At 35.4% G+C, this 17,177-nt stretch overlaps 1 protein-coding gene across 6 annotated transcripts in view; it reads left to right on the top strand.

Annotated features, from left to right (window-relative positions):
* Nucleotides 1–17,177, top strand: part of pigg (phosphatidylinositol glycan anchor biosynthesis class G) — a 119,840-nt gene that overhangs the window by 37,441 nt on the left and 65,222 nt on the right. For 5 of the 6 annotated variants that reach the window (XM_041264545.1, XM_041264549.1, XM_041264559.1 and 2 more), the window contains exons 4-5: nt 3,437–3,625; nt 15,135–15,273. The exons of the other annotated variant lie outside the window; for it this stretch is intronic. In XM_041264545.1, coding sequence (XP_041120479.1) covers nt 3,437–3,625; nt 15,135–15,273 — 328 coding nt within the window. The remainder of the gene's footprint in view (nt 1–3,436; nt 3,626–15,134; nt 15,274–17,177) is intronic. 6 annotated transcript variants of the gene reach the window in all.

A 17,177-nucleotide genomic window follows, 5' to 3' on the forward strand; every position in this document is an offset into this window, starting at 1 on the left:
CAAAAAAGCAATGCTGAACTTTTGAAATCGTTAATAGACAGAAGAAACAAGGGTATACGTTTAATGTAATCTGTGCTGCCAGTGTAATAGTGCGGGTAAAGGCTTTTTGTTATGGAGTGTATCACTGTGATACAGCTATCACTAGGGGGGTACCACAGTGATATAATGACGTACAAAAATCTATCATGTGTAATAGGGGAAGCACATTGCTTTCTGATATAGCCTGCTCAAACTGAATTGCCCTTCCTCGCCTCAGATTACGCTCTTGATAGAGTAATTCATTGCTGCTTTGTTTAAAAAACAATTCTTTATATTTTTTGCACTTGTGCCCAGGTTATTTTCTCACTCGGATATGAATCCCTGCGAAGAATAGAACACTTGGATACTCCCATCAAAATCAGAAAACAGGGATTCTGCTTCTAAACAGAAATGGGTGAAATGAAAGGAATTACATCAGATGACACTGCAGGTAAGAAAAATACTATTTATTTGATTATGATCACGGTATATATGGGTAGATGAACGAACTTATAGATACCCAACAGTCAATGTACTTAATGTGTAAATCTTTTAGCACTATATAACCCTAATCCTTACCCGGATGCTTGGGACCATGTTGGGATTGGCGATGGGATTGGATTGGGACTGGACTGGGGGATTGGATTGTGATGATATGGGATTTTACTGTCTGGGATGGGATTGGGATGGGACTCCCCTCCCCCTAACCCTAACCTAACCTAACCCTAACCCTAACCCTGACCTAACCCTGACCCTGACACTAACCCTGACCTGACCCTGACCCCCTAACCATAACCACTAATCTTGTTTTGATTACATTGCTACTTACAAATATTGTGCACAATGATTTCCACATTAAATGTATTGGAACTATGGATAATAACACTGTAAAATTGTGTACTAACTAATGAAAGTATTTCTAAGAGATTTTTTAATATCAATACATTTATGTATTAGGATATTATTTTTCCCAAGGTTCTCTTAGCAGCATACTTTAGTGCTCACTGAAGTGTGTTTATTTTAGTTTCACACTGAGAAAGCATGTCAGCATTGATAGTGAGTGATGTTTCTGAATGTAGTTTCTGTACCAGTCATCAAGAGGAATTCATCTCTGTGATTACTGGTACTTTGATTACCTGGGGAAAGGTACCTACGTCACCCTCAATTCTGATAAGTGCTTTCTAAACCTATTATTATTATTATGATTATTCTTATTATTTTTATTATTATTATTATTAATAATAATAATAATCATATAATAATAATAATAATAAATAATCCAATAAATAAATAAATTATTATGATTATTAGTCTTTACGGTGCCACATTTACATGTGTACCATTTTGTGAAAAGAAAAACTGATAAAAAAACCCAAAAAATAATAATCTGTTGAGAATATTAAGAGAACCTATATAATTTGTTCTAGCTTTAGCTAAAAAAAAAACTGTTTCATTCACAAAACAAAGAGTTTGCGCATTGATGTAATAAATACTTTTGTAAATAAACAGTCCCCATGCAGACACTGCAATAACAGCGTCAACATGTATAATGCCAATATGTGAATTCAAACAAAGCATAACAGTGCATCAAAAAAACTACAATACAACGACTGGATATTCAAAATTTTGCATTCCTATGCAATAAAATGCAACCGTTCCAATTCCAGTACAGTAAAGGACAAAATGATATTTAATATTCACCCATGCAGCCATAGTATGTATTATTACCTGGCATGTAACTGTGCTTTAGAAGAATAGTTTTATTAGATTGGGATTGGTAAGAGGCTTGGTTTTACAATGTTTTTTAATTCAAGACAAATTTTTCAAGGATGGTGTTGCAAATGGGTTGTCTTTTACACAAAACTTTAGAAAGACAGTGTGCAATTAATGTCGTGGTTCTGCAAAGAAATGCAAAACGTACCATTTGAAATCGTTCTAGATAGACAGGGAAGAAGCCACAGCATTAGTTTAAATTAATCAGTGTTCCAGTGTAATAGAGCCTGGAGGGGGTTTCTGGTAGGGAGTGTATCACTGTGATAGCTGGGGTGGCACAGTGATGTAATGCCGTACAAAAACTCCTGCGTTTACTGCAGCACGTTGCCTTCTGCTACAAACTGCAGAAATGCAGCTTCCTTTTCTCTGCACAGATTGAGTTTTGATGCAGTAATTCAACAGTCTGTGAGTATATAATTGATCGTACTTTTTTTTTTTTTTTTGCACATTTGCTTAGGTTTCAACTCAGATCTGAATACATGCTAATTACAGAGCTCTTGCGGTTGGTTTCACAGGCCCCATTTAGCACTTTACTTGATCTGCTGTACCTAAAATAACATTAGTTAGTCCAAGACCAATTTGTTTGTGAAACCAGCCACTGGATATAAACATTTTGCAACCTCACCCCCTCCCCCTATATATAGAACAAAGTAATTTTGCTTCATAAAGTCGAAATGAAACCTGCTAAATAATGTTACATAAGACTGATTGCCAATTCAAATCCTGAGCATATTTTTTAAGTGGAAAAAATTATCCATGTAGGGATACCAGGATGTTTAAGTGAGCGAGTAGTCTGTGAAGCAAGAAACTCCCCATCCCAAACTAGTTAAATAAATTAGTTCAGATAAGGGTATAGTTAAGTAAAACTGATGAACTTTGGTATGAAAAACCAGCAGACACAGGGGATCCACAGGATAGAGTTTGAGAAGCTCTGCTCTAGAACCTGTGTGCTGACAACTTCACTCTGATGGTAAGGGCCAAAGTTAGTCAGATTTATATTGGGCAGGGCTGGCTCAAATCAGGCCTGATTGTTAACCAAAGTATTAAAACAGCTGACCCTAACTAACCCTTTAATTGGGTTGAGTTAACTAGGGGGGCAATAACTTTTTCACACCTGAAGATTGCATTTTTGATTACCTTGCACTGGCGATCCGTTCTCGTGGTTTGTAACCAAGTAAAAAAAAGAGAATTTTTCTCTTAGGGACTCAAAATTTATGATATACAACTGTTGAGCGTTTCTAGGCCAATATTCAATGTGAAAAATGTGCAAAAATGCAGAAAATCAGACGGGGCAAATACTTTCCGAAAGTGCTCTCGCTAAGGGAGAGAGTAAGACCAAAGGTTGAGTTTTATAAACTGTCACAGAAACCAGAGATGTAATTATTTTCCTGTAACTCACTGAAGAGGACCATCTATTATTTTATATAATACGTGGATACCCTTGTGATGCTAATATTAAAGATGAGTTTCAGCAGTAGTTGGGTTTTTTTTTAAACTTGCGTTTCAGTGCGGTACAGATGTTCTATGTTATCTGTTAGTGCTTCAGCTTTATTTTTTGGATGATTGCCATTTACCTTGTTTTAATTTCCTGTTCCTCTCCAGTTTCTGTGATATATCTTTTTTTTTTTTTTTTTTTTTTTGTCAGGTCGATAATAATGTAACAAGGCATTTGGATACCACATTAGAACGAGATGACTGGGATATCTTAATACTGCATTACCTTGGATTGGACCATATTGGTCACCTGACTGGACCTCACAGCTCACTGATTGGACCTAAACTAACTGAAATGGATGACATCTTGAAGAAAATACATACATCGCTAATGTCTAAGGTACAGCATACATTAATTATAGATAATTTTGAATTCATGTTTAAGTAAAAGTTAACTGTTCAGTGCCAAATGATTGCTATATTTTTTGTCTTTCCTCTTTCCTCGGTGGTACTTGACTTGTCTTCAGTGTACAGCTATGGGCAGCAGTTTTGTATAACCATCGAATTTTAGGATTGCGACATAATAATAATAAAATAAAAATATTATATGAACATAATTGAGATATTTTGACATCATATCGCAAAAGCTTACCAGAAGCCATAATAGTACTACCGTAAAAATTGTTTTATAGGTCACGAAGGCTTCAAAGTTGCTCCCCCCTTTTTATGACTTTAATTTAAAAAAAACACCTTTTTTGTGTTTTTAAAAAAAAAAAATTAAATTTTTTTTCCTCCGTGCTCAACACCGATAAAGATACACAAGTTTAGTTTCAAAATAACCCTTGTTTGCAACATTTTATTCCATTGATCATTTTACAGTGTTGTTTTTCATTTTTAGTTAAACTGCTACAGATGTCTGATTAAAAGTTTTACAAAAAGTTACAGATACTTACATGGAATTATAAGTAGCAAAATGTAAAGTAAATAACGTACATGGGTACCATTATTATTCAGCAGGTTTCATTCGACTTTATGAAGCAAGATTAGATAATTCTAGGGTTATGCTAAACTTTTGGCTTTGGCTTTAGACACATTGGTTTTATACTGATCTAGCCAAATTATTTGTTATCATTAACTGTGTCGGTATTACTCTCTTGCTAGAATTTTTGCATTTTTAGACAGTTGTCTGTTTTATTACCTTTTCAATCAAATTTTTTCAACATTTAAGTTCACTCATCCACAAGGTGGCTCTTAAAAACATAATAAGAATGCTCACTTGAAATTGGACGAATGATCTTCAAATAGAACACAGTCTTCTTCACTTGTGATTGAAGTAAAAGTATTCCTACCACTCAGACTCAGCCTCCATCACCACAAGCTATATATTATTAGAAATAAACAACATTAAGAACACAATTAGTTTTCTTTGATATTAATATGAATTGTCGCTTGAAATAAATAATTAATGGTACTTGCCTATTTTGTGTATTGTAATGTTGTACACATAATTGTATTTTAATGATATAAGTAGCCTGAGATAGCTAAATGAATAATGTACAATACAGTATTAGTACAGTGGTTTGCCAGTGAGCAAAAAGAAGAATAAATAGGTTGATAAATAAACAAGACACTTCAATTAGAGCTGCAGGCTAATTCAGTAATCGCAGTCATTTTGTTATTCAAGTTAAACAAGATAGGGAAAAGGTAATTGGAACTGGTACACAGTTAGCTTAGTTAATTTTGTTAAAAAACAAAACAAGTACACAATTCTCACCTTTCACTTTAAGACGAATGACCTCTTCTCGTCTTCAACTTTTACATCAACAAGCCATTGTAAAGAGAAGGCAGGTTCCAGTAATGCAGCCACAGCATACACTGCCACACCAAATGGATGGCTGTTATTGAAGTCAACCACTCCTTCCTCAGTCATTCCAACACTTGTGAAAATCCCCAGGCAGCGCTTCCGGATAGAGGATTGAAGCTCTGTGATAAGTGACTTGAGGAACTTCGTTTTTTGTTTTACACAGTTTTGTAAATGTCTACCCAGGGCAAGAACAGTGGTTATCACTAAACTTATTGTTGGTACTTCCTCACCTTGTGTCAGGTTGGTTGCCTCAGCAAATGGTAGCACCTCAACAAGCTCTTTGAGCTGGGCCCATTCACATACCAACAGCACAGTCTCTACATGGCCTGCATCTTTACATGTGTCAGAGAGCTGTTGATGGTCCAGTGATACAATGGATTGCATTTGCCGTAAAACTGAATTCCATCGAGTGGTATTAGGGGATTGAATACATCTGCCTTCAACAAAGTTTTTTCTCAAAAGCCTCTTTTTGAAGACAGTGATGGAGTGAAGAAGCACTGTAACTCGGGAAGCCTTAGACATAGCAGATCTGACACCTAAGAATTGGGAAATAAATGACATTATCTTCAATAATTAAAAGTTATTAGAATTCAAAACACAAAATCCTGTATGCATTTTACTGCCACAAGCATTTATCTAGAAATTAGCAATTTAAAGTAAACTCAGAGCCATGCTTTTTTCCATAACTTTACACAGTCTGAGTCAATCACCAACACACAGCTGAACTGTGTAGGCAAAACAAGAAAGACAACACATTCATGTTGTGTTGAGGAACAAAGAGTCTAACTCCTGCCGGTCCACATCTTCTAGGGACTCCCAAGTACTGTTATCATCAAGGTCAGCAGCTGCATCTTCTGTCCACTCTGTGGTGCCCTCATCAGCATATGGAAAATATGTTGTGAATGCCTTCTTAATATTTGCAGCATTATCTCTAACGATAAAGTCAAGTTTGTTCTTGATTCTGTAGCCCTCAATTATTCCATCAAAAGCCGATGCAATCTGGTCTCCTGTGTGCCTTCTCATAAAACGTTCACATGCCAGAGTGTAGGTTGACAATTTAATATCCTCACCATCATCTTCAGTGACGTGCTGTTACACCAAGGAAAGATCGCATCTTTCTGTCTGAACACTAATCCACTGTAGCGTTCACAGACTCACATTTCACAAATTTCTCAGTTATTTCTTGTTTTGGGCTTCTTGCCTTGTGAGTGATCTTTTTCATGCTCTGTCTGCACAAAGGCTTGTACTGAGGGTCAATCGTCTGCATGAAGTTCAAAAATCTTTGTGACTCCACAATTCTCAGTGGCAAGCTCTCGCTAATAACCAGGTCCATCATTGTTAATTCATGAATGGCCTGAACCTGTGCACTTTTTGGTGAGTTGTATTACCTCCCACGGCTCCTGGCATGGGTGATTGCAGGAAGGAGGTTCTCGAGGACTGTCCAGCTGTAGCAGTGTCTCTTGCTTTGTAGCACTGAAATCTAAATAGAAAAGAAAAACAAAACATGCAGTTTATTATAGTTGCCAGCCTACAATAAGTGTAGTCAGCATAGCCTGCCATTTTAGTGCACAATGTATATGGGAAAAACACATAGCCTAAGCCTACAGAATGCATTTTTAAAAGTCATGGTTTTAGGTTATTATTTTTGATAATGTAACAAAATACTAAATATAAATGACTCTGCATTAAAATGCTTTGGAAACAAGTTGCCCATGGGGTAGCAGCATTGTAAAACAATGTATTTGGAGTATTTTTTTACAAAATACTCAGGCATGTGTATTTTCAATACAAAATTTAAAATGCTTTAGCAATATATTTACAAATTACAAAAATACAATTACATGTATTTTCAGTACTGCCCATCCCTGCCTGTAAACGCTGGAGTATCTATTTCTTAGGGACATTCTAAAACACTTAACATTGCTTAATGTACTAAAGAATGCAGCTACAAAGTCCATATTTGGCACAATATTAGCCCACAAAGAGTACCATATATGACATAAATTATGTGATTGTATATGAAGAGGAAATATATAAAACCCACGTTAAGCCTTGTTTTCCCGTCATAAAAACGCACTTAATGTATCTAAATCTGTTGCTACAAACTCCAAATTTGGAACACTATTATCTCAGATTTGGATATGTTGGGCCACGTTAAGCACTATCCATGTAATGCGTAATAGTCTTAATGTGTCTTTTACGTGCTTCCTTTTGTAATTACTGCTTGTAACTATATGGATAGTTCCCTCTTGGACAAGTAACATTGTGTCAAGTTTTAGAATGTTCCATTTCTTAGCGACCTTGTTGTTACAAAATATTACATTACAGTTAAGAGCAGTTTTATTCACCATATGTTAACATTTTATAGCAATTACAGATTTGAAAATATTATTATTATTATTATTATTATTTTCAAAATCTGGTATTTGGGAAGGGGTTTCATTTTTAGTTCAAGTGGTTAAAGAGAAAATATCAATGTTTTAATCCTGAATAAAATCAATAATTAACAGAGCCTTATTAGACAGAAATCTGACATTAAATAAACCTAGGCGTAAATTGGTTCAATCAAGAGCATGTGACTGAGCAGAGGTAATAGGAATTTGACGAAAGTTACTGTAGCATACACCTCTGTGTTTACTCAGCGTGTAGCTGAGGGCTAGTGAGGACATTGGAAATAACATGTATAATAGAGCTAATGGCAAGATAGTGTTTTTTTTTGGGGGGGGGGACAAAACAGGCACCTAAGGGTGGCATTTTATGTAGATTAATTGTCACCCCGACCTGGAGAATATTGCATTGTCAATTGTAAGGATGATTTGGGAATTTCTATATGTGCTGTAGCCTCTCTGAAATCTAATTAGAGGTCGCCTACATTACAGTAAAATATATCCCCATAGTCCATCAATGGAACACATATTGCTAATTAATATCTCATGATGTATATTCACACGAAGGAGGTATAAATTCAAACATGTCCCGTGATATTTATAGCTACACCACTTCATGAGGTAATCAATCGTTGGAGTGAATGCTACATTCATCACGTGCATGCTACTTTTTTTTTTTTGCTGAAAATCATACCCTTTGTTGTTTAGCATTAATTATGGGCTTAAGTTAAGGGCATATGCTTGTAAGGCATGATATACTGTACTTTATGAATAGTTGCATGAATCCCTCTCAAATAGACGATAACTGATTATATCCAGCCTGCAGCACTTAATTTGCAGTGAAAATAGCGAGGATCCAGGATAGAGCCCTGCAGTATAGAACATAAACAGACATTTGTAAGTTAATGTTTTCTATATAGTTGTCATGGTTTAATTTTATATTTGAGCAACTCTGGTTTTACTGAAAGGTAGTTACCAGTGATTCACATACAATTTTGCTGTCAACTGTGTCTAGGCTGGTCAATAAAATATGGCAGCTGCCTTTTACTGTAACCCCTCTCCAAGACGTTAGCACCATCATCAAGCACTTCAAGTTCTAGTGCCTCTCTTTTTGTACCTATCAATGGATTGCTGACTGCCATTTCTTCTATTTTGTTTTCTATCTGAAGACAATACATTTGATGGAAAGCTGTTTGTGTCATGAGCGGTTATGCTGAACCAGCTTTTGTTTAGACAGTTATAGGAGGTAGGCTAATATGTAACTACTTGACAGGTGTGCAATTTAAAAAATAAATAAATAAATAAATAAATAAAACTTGTTGTCCAAGGGGCAAAAAGCCCCCTACCTGTTGCACAAAGTACACGCACAAAAAGTGGAGTATAACTTGTAGGATTTAGTTTTTATTTAACAGTGAACAAAATCAATCATTTGGTGATTAACAGGGGTGGCTCTATCCTTGTAGCTTCACTGGTTCACTAAATTTTTCAAGATACACATAAGGTTCCATGGTCCCCTGTGATCTCACCTCAACAAATGTGAAATGTGCACGGATTCATCTACCGAATCAACTAATGCCCATAAGTTAACTGATCACAATTTTGAATCGAGTGACAGTCCTAAAAAAAGGTTTTAGTAATTTAGCATATCAACTTGTCTATGTGTTAATCTGTTTGTTCAATAACTTGTTCAGAGTGTTTGTTCATAAAGATGTATTCAAAGCCACCTTCGTGGCTTTGTTAGAGAACACTGACCTTTGTTGTTGCTATGATATGCTGAAATAAAGTTTCTGAAAGTAATCAGACTGCATCCAGTTGTCTTGAGTTCTTCAACTTGTCATTCAAACCGCAGACTAGTTGCTGTTGTGGTTACTGTATTACTGCTGACAGTAAACACTGTTATTGATTTTTATTTTTTTTGTAAAGTGATATAAACTACAGTACATACATGGGGTCCCTTCTTTCAGACTCAACCTTTTTTCTGCCTATTGTATTCATTTTGGGAAGACAGTTATTTAAAGGCTTTGCAGAGGAGTTTTACCAATGCCTTTGACAGGACTAGTATGCCCATTTCCTGCCAGAGAAGTCCCCGGTTTAGTCTGGAGCTGTTGTTTACTAGCTGCTACAAGACATTGGAACTGAAACCAATGGAGTGATGAAACAGCTGTGGTTAGCTCATAAAATGGGGTAGGAACAGAAACCTTAAAATCAGTATTAGGCACTGGCAGGAGTAATAAGAGTAGTAGTCTGTGAATCCTGCAGGTAAAGAGGTTGTATTCAGAGTACAGTCAGTAAACAAGTCTAATACAGCACAACAATGTAGGAGTAGCTTTGGTAATGTACTATATGTTCTCCGATTCATTTATAATAATTAACATTACAAATTATAATTAGTTTGTAATGATGTATAGTACATCTTACTACCATAAAAATCGTTTTATATGTCACATCGGCGTAAAAGTATACTTCAAGTTTAGGAAAATACAGCTTTTGCTGTTAAAATAGTTTTTTTACAATAGATTTGTTTCACTACATGCTCAACACCGATAAAGAAAGAAATACATGGCTTTAGTTTCGAAATAACACTTGTTTGCAACATTTTATTGCATTAATAATTTTACAGTGTCGTTTTAAGTTAAACTGTTAAACTTCTGTTTTTCAATTTCTACGTAATTAGTTCAAGTAAATTTAAATGTACTGTCAAAATACATCAAATATAGATAGTGTAGCGATCCGTGCATTTGTGTTTATGTACTGTATTCACTGTCTGTTTGCATGCTGTGCGTGTTATTTACCACCCCGCTGTATTCTGCCATTGCTTGTTTATCTGTTGTGTGTGTATTCCTGTACCATAGACAGTACTTCCAGCTGCACTAAACAGTGCACCATCTAATAACCAGTAAACAAAACATCTTAGTGTCGCATACAGTGCAGTACAATTGCATTACATTTCCATCTGTAAAAATACATTAGTTTTGTTAATCAGAGCCACACACATACTTTATAAGTGTACCACTGCATTGCACTGACATGTAGAATAAGTTACAATATGTTATGTATTAAAATAATTCAAAGTACTCCATTGAAACAATGTTTTCTACATCGGGCCATAAACACGTTCCTGCTCTATCAGCTCGTTTTTCTTTGTCTTTGTTCCATCTCCAGTGATTTACAGTTTTTTTCAGCACTGTGATGCATTTCGGCAAATTCAACAACACGCAATTTCAAACCTGTTGTGTAGCATTTTCATTTTTTGTCCGACAGTCCTACTTTATCAAGTGTAACCGAGCCTTTGGCTGTCTGGTTTGTTGTACACGAGTTGTTTGAACCAACAGAGGATTTTTTTTATTTTTCAGTGGATACTTGCACACTTTTATTCACACAATAAAACAAACAAACAAAACAAAACAAAAACCTAACTCGGGAGTGCTAAACTAAACCTTTTTTTTTAATCCTAACATAACACTACTTGACGGCTAAGTCGTTTCCCAGTCACACACAATCCAATACAGGTCTCCACAGTGCCTTTGCTGATTCTGACCAGCCTTCACCACAGCAGCCCTCACTATGGGGCGTCAAATTAAAACAAATTGGAGACAGGTGGTTTGCCTGACTCCTCCCCTATTCTGCCGGGGGGGGGGTTGTTTTAATGTTGACAAATCAGTGGCTCGGGAGGGTGGGAATAAGGAAATTTATAGAGATTGATAGCTAGTGTTAACTGAGAAGCAGTAAAGGTGTGATGTTTTTAGTCTGAAAGAGTCATAACATGAGTGACTTAGGGTCTTGAGAATTAAAACTTTTAATTTAGAACAGTGGTTTTATGTTAGATCCTGAAAAAATAATCGGGTTGACAGTTAAGTTTGTGTGAGCCATAATGACCGTGGCTGTAGTCATCCCACTGTGGCACTGGTACAGTAGTTTAATATTAGACACACCAGCGAATACGTCACAACAGTGTATTAGTATCTCCCTCCTTTTAAGGGCCCCATAAAAATGCCTAGAAAATCCACTTATACAATGGTTTTTACGGTAATTGTCAAGCAATTTCTTCTTTTGCACATATTTTGTTTCTTGTCTATTCTTGAATCCATCTATAGTATCTAATACTGGTTGTTTCCATAAAAACATTTAACAATCTAGGAATTCCTACTTATTAAATGGTTTAATTAGGCCTATATTTGTGTTATTATATTGTTGCTGTATGCTACCGACTTAAAGCAAAGCATCTACTGTCTAATGTGTTTCAATCCTCATTTTGGAAATGCTGTTTTCTTACAAATGCATGTGTTATTATTTACAAATCAGCAAATACCCATTTGATTTGATGACTATAAAAATAAATGTCAACAAATTTACAGTATAATCGTAAATCTCGAAAAACTACTCACTTCTAAATCTTTTGTAGTCATTTTTGTATTACTTTAGTATAAATACATGTTAATTTGGATTCATATGTTGTTTTTTTCTGACTTTATGTGAACGAAAAGACACAAAAGCGCCCATTTTCTGATTGGAAATAGTGATATTTTGAAATTTACCTGTCCTGGTCACAAAAGCAAAGTTTGTGGGGAATAATACACATTTTCTATACTTTTGAGGCATAAGCAATTAGGAAATAACACTTACTATCCAGGAACAAAAAAAAAAAAAAAAATTGTTACACTGTGTTATTTGTGTTACTGGAGTATCCCAAACATTACTTTCTTTACTTTCCTGCTGTCTTTAGAAAATAACTGCCAAGCATCAGAAGGCATTGCATTTGTAGCTCGGTCGACATAGTGTTTGTAATTCTAGCACAGTGCTCTTAACTTGCTCTGTTACTTTGAAGACTCCTGTCTATATGCTGTCCCATCAATAAACACATACATGGAGCGGGGCAAGGGGAGAAGGTGAGCTCAATTACATGCAGATTCAGTGAGTCAGTTCTGATGGGAGCAAAGAAGCTCTGCGCTTAATGCAAAACATAATTGCAGATTCTAAATTTTAATAAAAAATAAAAACTTTCCTTTGCTTAAACCCTTTACACAAAAACAATGCACAAGCTTGACTATCAGTAGTTGTCAAACTATAGAGTGCATCGATAAATCGATGCATCGCCTCAATCTTAGTTAGTTTATCTGTTACTTTATTACTATAGTTTATTAACATACACTTACTTATTCAGTTCATTGCATATGCTGATGCACGTGCATCATGACAAGTAATACATGTTTATTTAATTATTCATCTTGTGTGTGTGTGGTGGTCAACGGCGTCTTGAACACTATGCTTGCTTTCCAGGGGGGTTCTCTTAGCCAGAGACGACTGTACTACAGTGACCAAAGCAGTAAGCAATAGTAACAGTAATACTAATTTTGAATGCTTGAATCAGATCGCTGCATAGTCTTCTTTGTTCAAGACTGAATACATTCTTTAAGCCTGTCTGCCTATGACATGCCTTTAAACCTAGAATAATTCTGGTTGCTCTTCTTTGTACTCTATTCTAACTCTATTCTTTCCACTCTAACACAGTATTCTAGATGAGGTCTTACTAATGCATTGTAAAGTTTTAACATTACTTCCCTTGATTTAAATTCAACACTTTTCACAATGTATCCGATCATCTTGTTGGCCTTTTTTTTTTTTTTTTTTTATAGCTTCCCCACATTGTCTAGATGAAGACATTTCTGAGTGAACATTAACTCCTTGGTCTTTTTCATAGATTCCTGATTTAATTTCAGTATCTCCCCTATGGTATTTATAATGCACATTTTTTATTGCCTGTGTGCAGTACCTTACACTCTTCTCTATTAAATGCCATTTGCCATGTGTCTGCCCAGTTCTGAATGCTGTCTAGATCATTTTGAATGAGCTTTGCTGCTGCAAAGGTGTTTGCCACTCCTCCTATTTTTGTGTCGTCTACAAATTTAACAAGTTTGTTTACTGTACCAGATTCTAAGTTATTAATGTAGATTAGGAAGAGCAGGTGACCTAATACTGATCCCTGTGGTACTCTACATGTCAACCACTCCCTAATCCATGCGCATGCATTTCCTTGAATCCCTACTGCGTGTATTGTTGCCACATAACAATCATTGCGCCGTGCCATTTCTTTTCAGTCTCACACACAAGTCATAACACATATGTATCATATAGTTAAAAAATGTAAGTATTTTGAACACTAATAGAAAACTGTGGTTTGTATGCTTGTGTGTGTGTGTGTGTGTGTGTGTGTGTGTGTGTGTGTGTGTGTGTGTGTATATATATACACACACAGATAGTGCTTAAACTATGATATAGCATAAGAGTTTTAACGTTCATAAAAATGAGCTTATCTTTTAGTATCTAATGGATGGGACGCAAACTTTTGGGCATATGCATTTCACGAAAGCATGAAGAGAAAAGGTAGCACGACCTCTGAATGATATTTTTTTCAATACTGTACTGTTTGCCCCATTTGTTGAAGTGTTATGCACAAGGTGCATGTTATAATAATGATGCAGCCACGTTATTCACAGGGTTATTGGTGTGCACATTATATTCACTGTACATTTGAATCCTCTACTACCTTGGCATCTCATGAAAATGAACTGCTGATTGGTGATCTGTGTGCAATACCTCTTCACCATGCTGTAGGAGAGAACTTGTATGTGAAGGATTTTACTTTGCTGTTTTAATACATTCACCCCTCATAAATTGTTGGGATTATGACAGTTTAAAAACCGTTTCAGGTGACCAGTACAAGACACCCTGTTCACTCGACAGTCATAAATCTTTAATCGTGTTGGTAATATTAGCCGCTGTGCAACTTTGCTGTTGTCTTGGTTTGGGCTTGCAGTCTGATTTATCACACTGCATCACTTTTATCTCATTTCTACCACACAAATGGGCCTTTCTGTGATGACGAACATCTGTGCATGTGGGTAATATTGCCACGACTATAAGTGAATGGACCGAGGCTGAAACCCATATACAGACGTTCGCAGTCCTATAGCTCTATTGTCAAAGTTTTTAAAAATATATATATATATATATATAATTTTTTTTTTTTTTTTAATCATGACCAATCTTTATTTAGTCTGTTGTCATTTTCATTGAAATGATGGAAACGATTGATGAGGAGAACAGTGAGTGCGTTAAGTAACTGAGCGGCTCAGAGGAAGAATTTTCCCGCTCAATCGGATGTCCAATGAAATCTGCTCTGAGCTACTAAGAGGGAGCGAACTCAGCATGCCATTAAGTGGGTTCTTTCATTGAGCTGCTCTAAGCGACTCACTCACTCACTTAGTGTGCCCACTGTTAAATGACTGAGGTAGGTGGCTGATTGTGATGTCACCATTTTGAGTTGAATTTGCAGTTGAGTAGAAAAGCAACTATTAATTAATTAATTTATTTTTTAAAGTAGGTGGTGTGTCGACCGTGCTGAATACGTTATTGTAAAAACTGAAAGTTACACAGGGTTTATCCATGACGTCTCATGGAATACAGAAGGCGAAACATGCACGCTGATTGGTTGAAAGGTCCTGAGCAGCCTATAATCTTAAATATATCATTGACAAATTGACCTTCACGGTAGTCACTTGAGAACCACATACTGAGAAGTTTCCATATTTTAACTGGAAAACTATGACAGTGCGTATTGCATATAACTATGTCTGTGTGTTCCTTTTTCTGATTTAAAGGAAGAGGAGGGTTCTCTGCCTAATTTATTGGTGCTTTGTGGGGATCATGGAATGTCAGAAACTGGAAGCCATGGGGGATCCTCTGAACCAGAGCTGAACACTCCACTGGTTCTCATTAGTCCTGCTTTCAAAAGAAAAGGTATTTATCTATTAAACTATTTATTTCTTTATTGCACCAGTTGCCTCTTTTCATGCTACTTAAACCGTAGACTTCTGATTGAAGGGCATTAACGCCAAGGCACTGGCTGAGGGTTTTATTGTGACTAGAATATGATAAAGAGTGCCTTCACTGCTATTTTAAACAATTTAATTAGATTTTGTTTTTATTTGCTAGAAATTCTGTCTGGATGAAGAATCTTGCTGAAAAACCCAAGAATTATGGTAGTTTTATAACATAGTTACAGTTTGAGAGACATTTGCTATGCAACAGCTTTGAGTAAATGTTTCTCCTGCAGAGGAAATATGTGGCATATGGCTTCCCACCAGGTATTGATTGTATAACAATTACAAACAAAATGATGGTGCGGCAATAGGATCTAAATTAGGAATGCATTTTGCCAGTACATACATGGGGAAATGGGAAGAACAATTACTTAGAAAATCAGAAAGAGAACCTTTAGAATATATCCGGCTTGTACATGATGTTTTTGGGGTTTGGACAGATGGAGAATCATCTCTTTCCCAGTTTCATAAAATGGCAAATGTAATACACTGTAATGTTAAGGTGGACCTTCAATGGACAAGAAAAGAAATAGAATTTTAAGATATCATGGCAAAACTTGAAGAAGGTTCAATTGAGACTGACCTCTTCTGTAAACTTCCTGACATGCACCAGTGTTTACACATGTCCTCTGCACATCCAATACACACTGAAAGGGCAATCCCAAAGGGGCTAGGAATAAGAATATGAAGAATATGCTATAAAGTGACTATGTAAAACAAAGAAATGTATTAAAAACAAATCTTAAAAAAAGATGATACAAGAAAGAATTATAGAGATGGAATTAAGAAAAGTGGATAAATTAAAAAGAGATGATCTGCTATATTATAAAAATAGAGATAAAAAGGTCAAGAGTCCCATTAGTAATGACTTGCTCCTAAACTTTTGTCTAATATTTCTAAGATAGTTTGATAGACAAAGAGAAGATGATGTGACACCTTTTATTGGACTAACCAAAAAATAATTATTCACAATAATAATATGTGAATAATTAATTATTTTTTAGTCAGTCCAATAAAAGGTATCACATATCCTTCTCTTTGTCTATCATCTCTGGACTAATACGGCTACCATTTCATTTAACAACGACTAAGGTAGTTTGAAAAAGTGAATTAAGTATTTAAGGCCCCAGTTGTAGCATTCAAAAGAATAGGTTCTACAAATACTTGCAATAATACATGTAAAGTGTGTAAATACATGGACAAAAGTAAAAATCAAATTAAACACAAGAACAGCACATATCCACTAAAAACTAACACCTACTGTAAAAATAGCAACGCTGTTTATGGAATAACCTGTGAAAAATGAATGAAATGTGATGAAATGTGATGAAATCGAATATGTTGGCGAGACTGGAACAACGTTATATAAAATAATTCAGAACCACCTTTCATTAATGAGAAATAAGAAAATTGGTGAACCAATAGTACAGCACGGACATGACATGCATGATGTAAAGTTTGTAGTATTAGAACAGTTAAAATTAGACAATGTGACATATAGAAGTATAAAAGAAAGTAAATGGATAAATAGATTGAACATGATTATGTCAGCAGGACTCAACAGAAAATAATGAACTAATTAACTCCACTAAATATATAACATTTTAATAAATAAGTAAACAAAATGAATTCAAAAGTTGTGCATGCTGATGCTCTGGGGAGGCAAAATCAAGGCTGATCCTCAAAGCCAGCATTGCATGATAATATAAATATAAATTTATATAAACTAGTGTTAAATAGAATTAATACAGATTTAAAGATAGAAGTCACAATATATAGAACACCATTACGTTATGTAAGAATAAATAATGGATTTGAATA

The sequence above is a fragment of the Polyodon spathula genome, chromosome 1 (assembly GCF_017654505.1).
Source record: "Polyodon spathula isolate WHYD16114869_AA chromosome 1, ASM1765450v1, whole genome shotgun sequence".
Lineage (NCBI taxonomy): Eukaryota > Metazoa > Chordata > Actinopteri > Acipenseriformes > Polyodontidae > Polyodon > Polyodon spathula.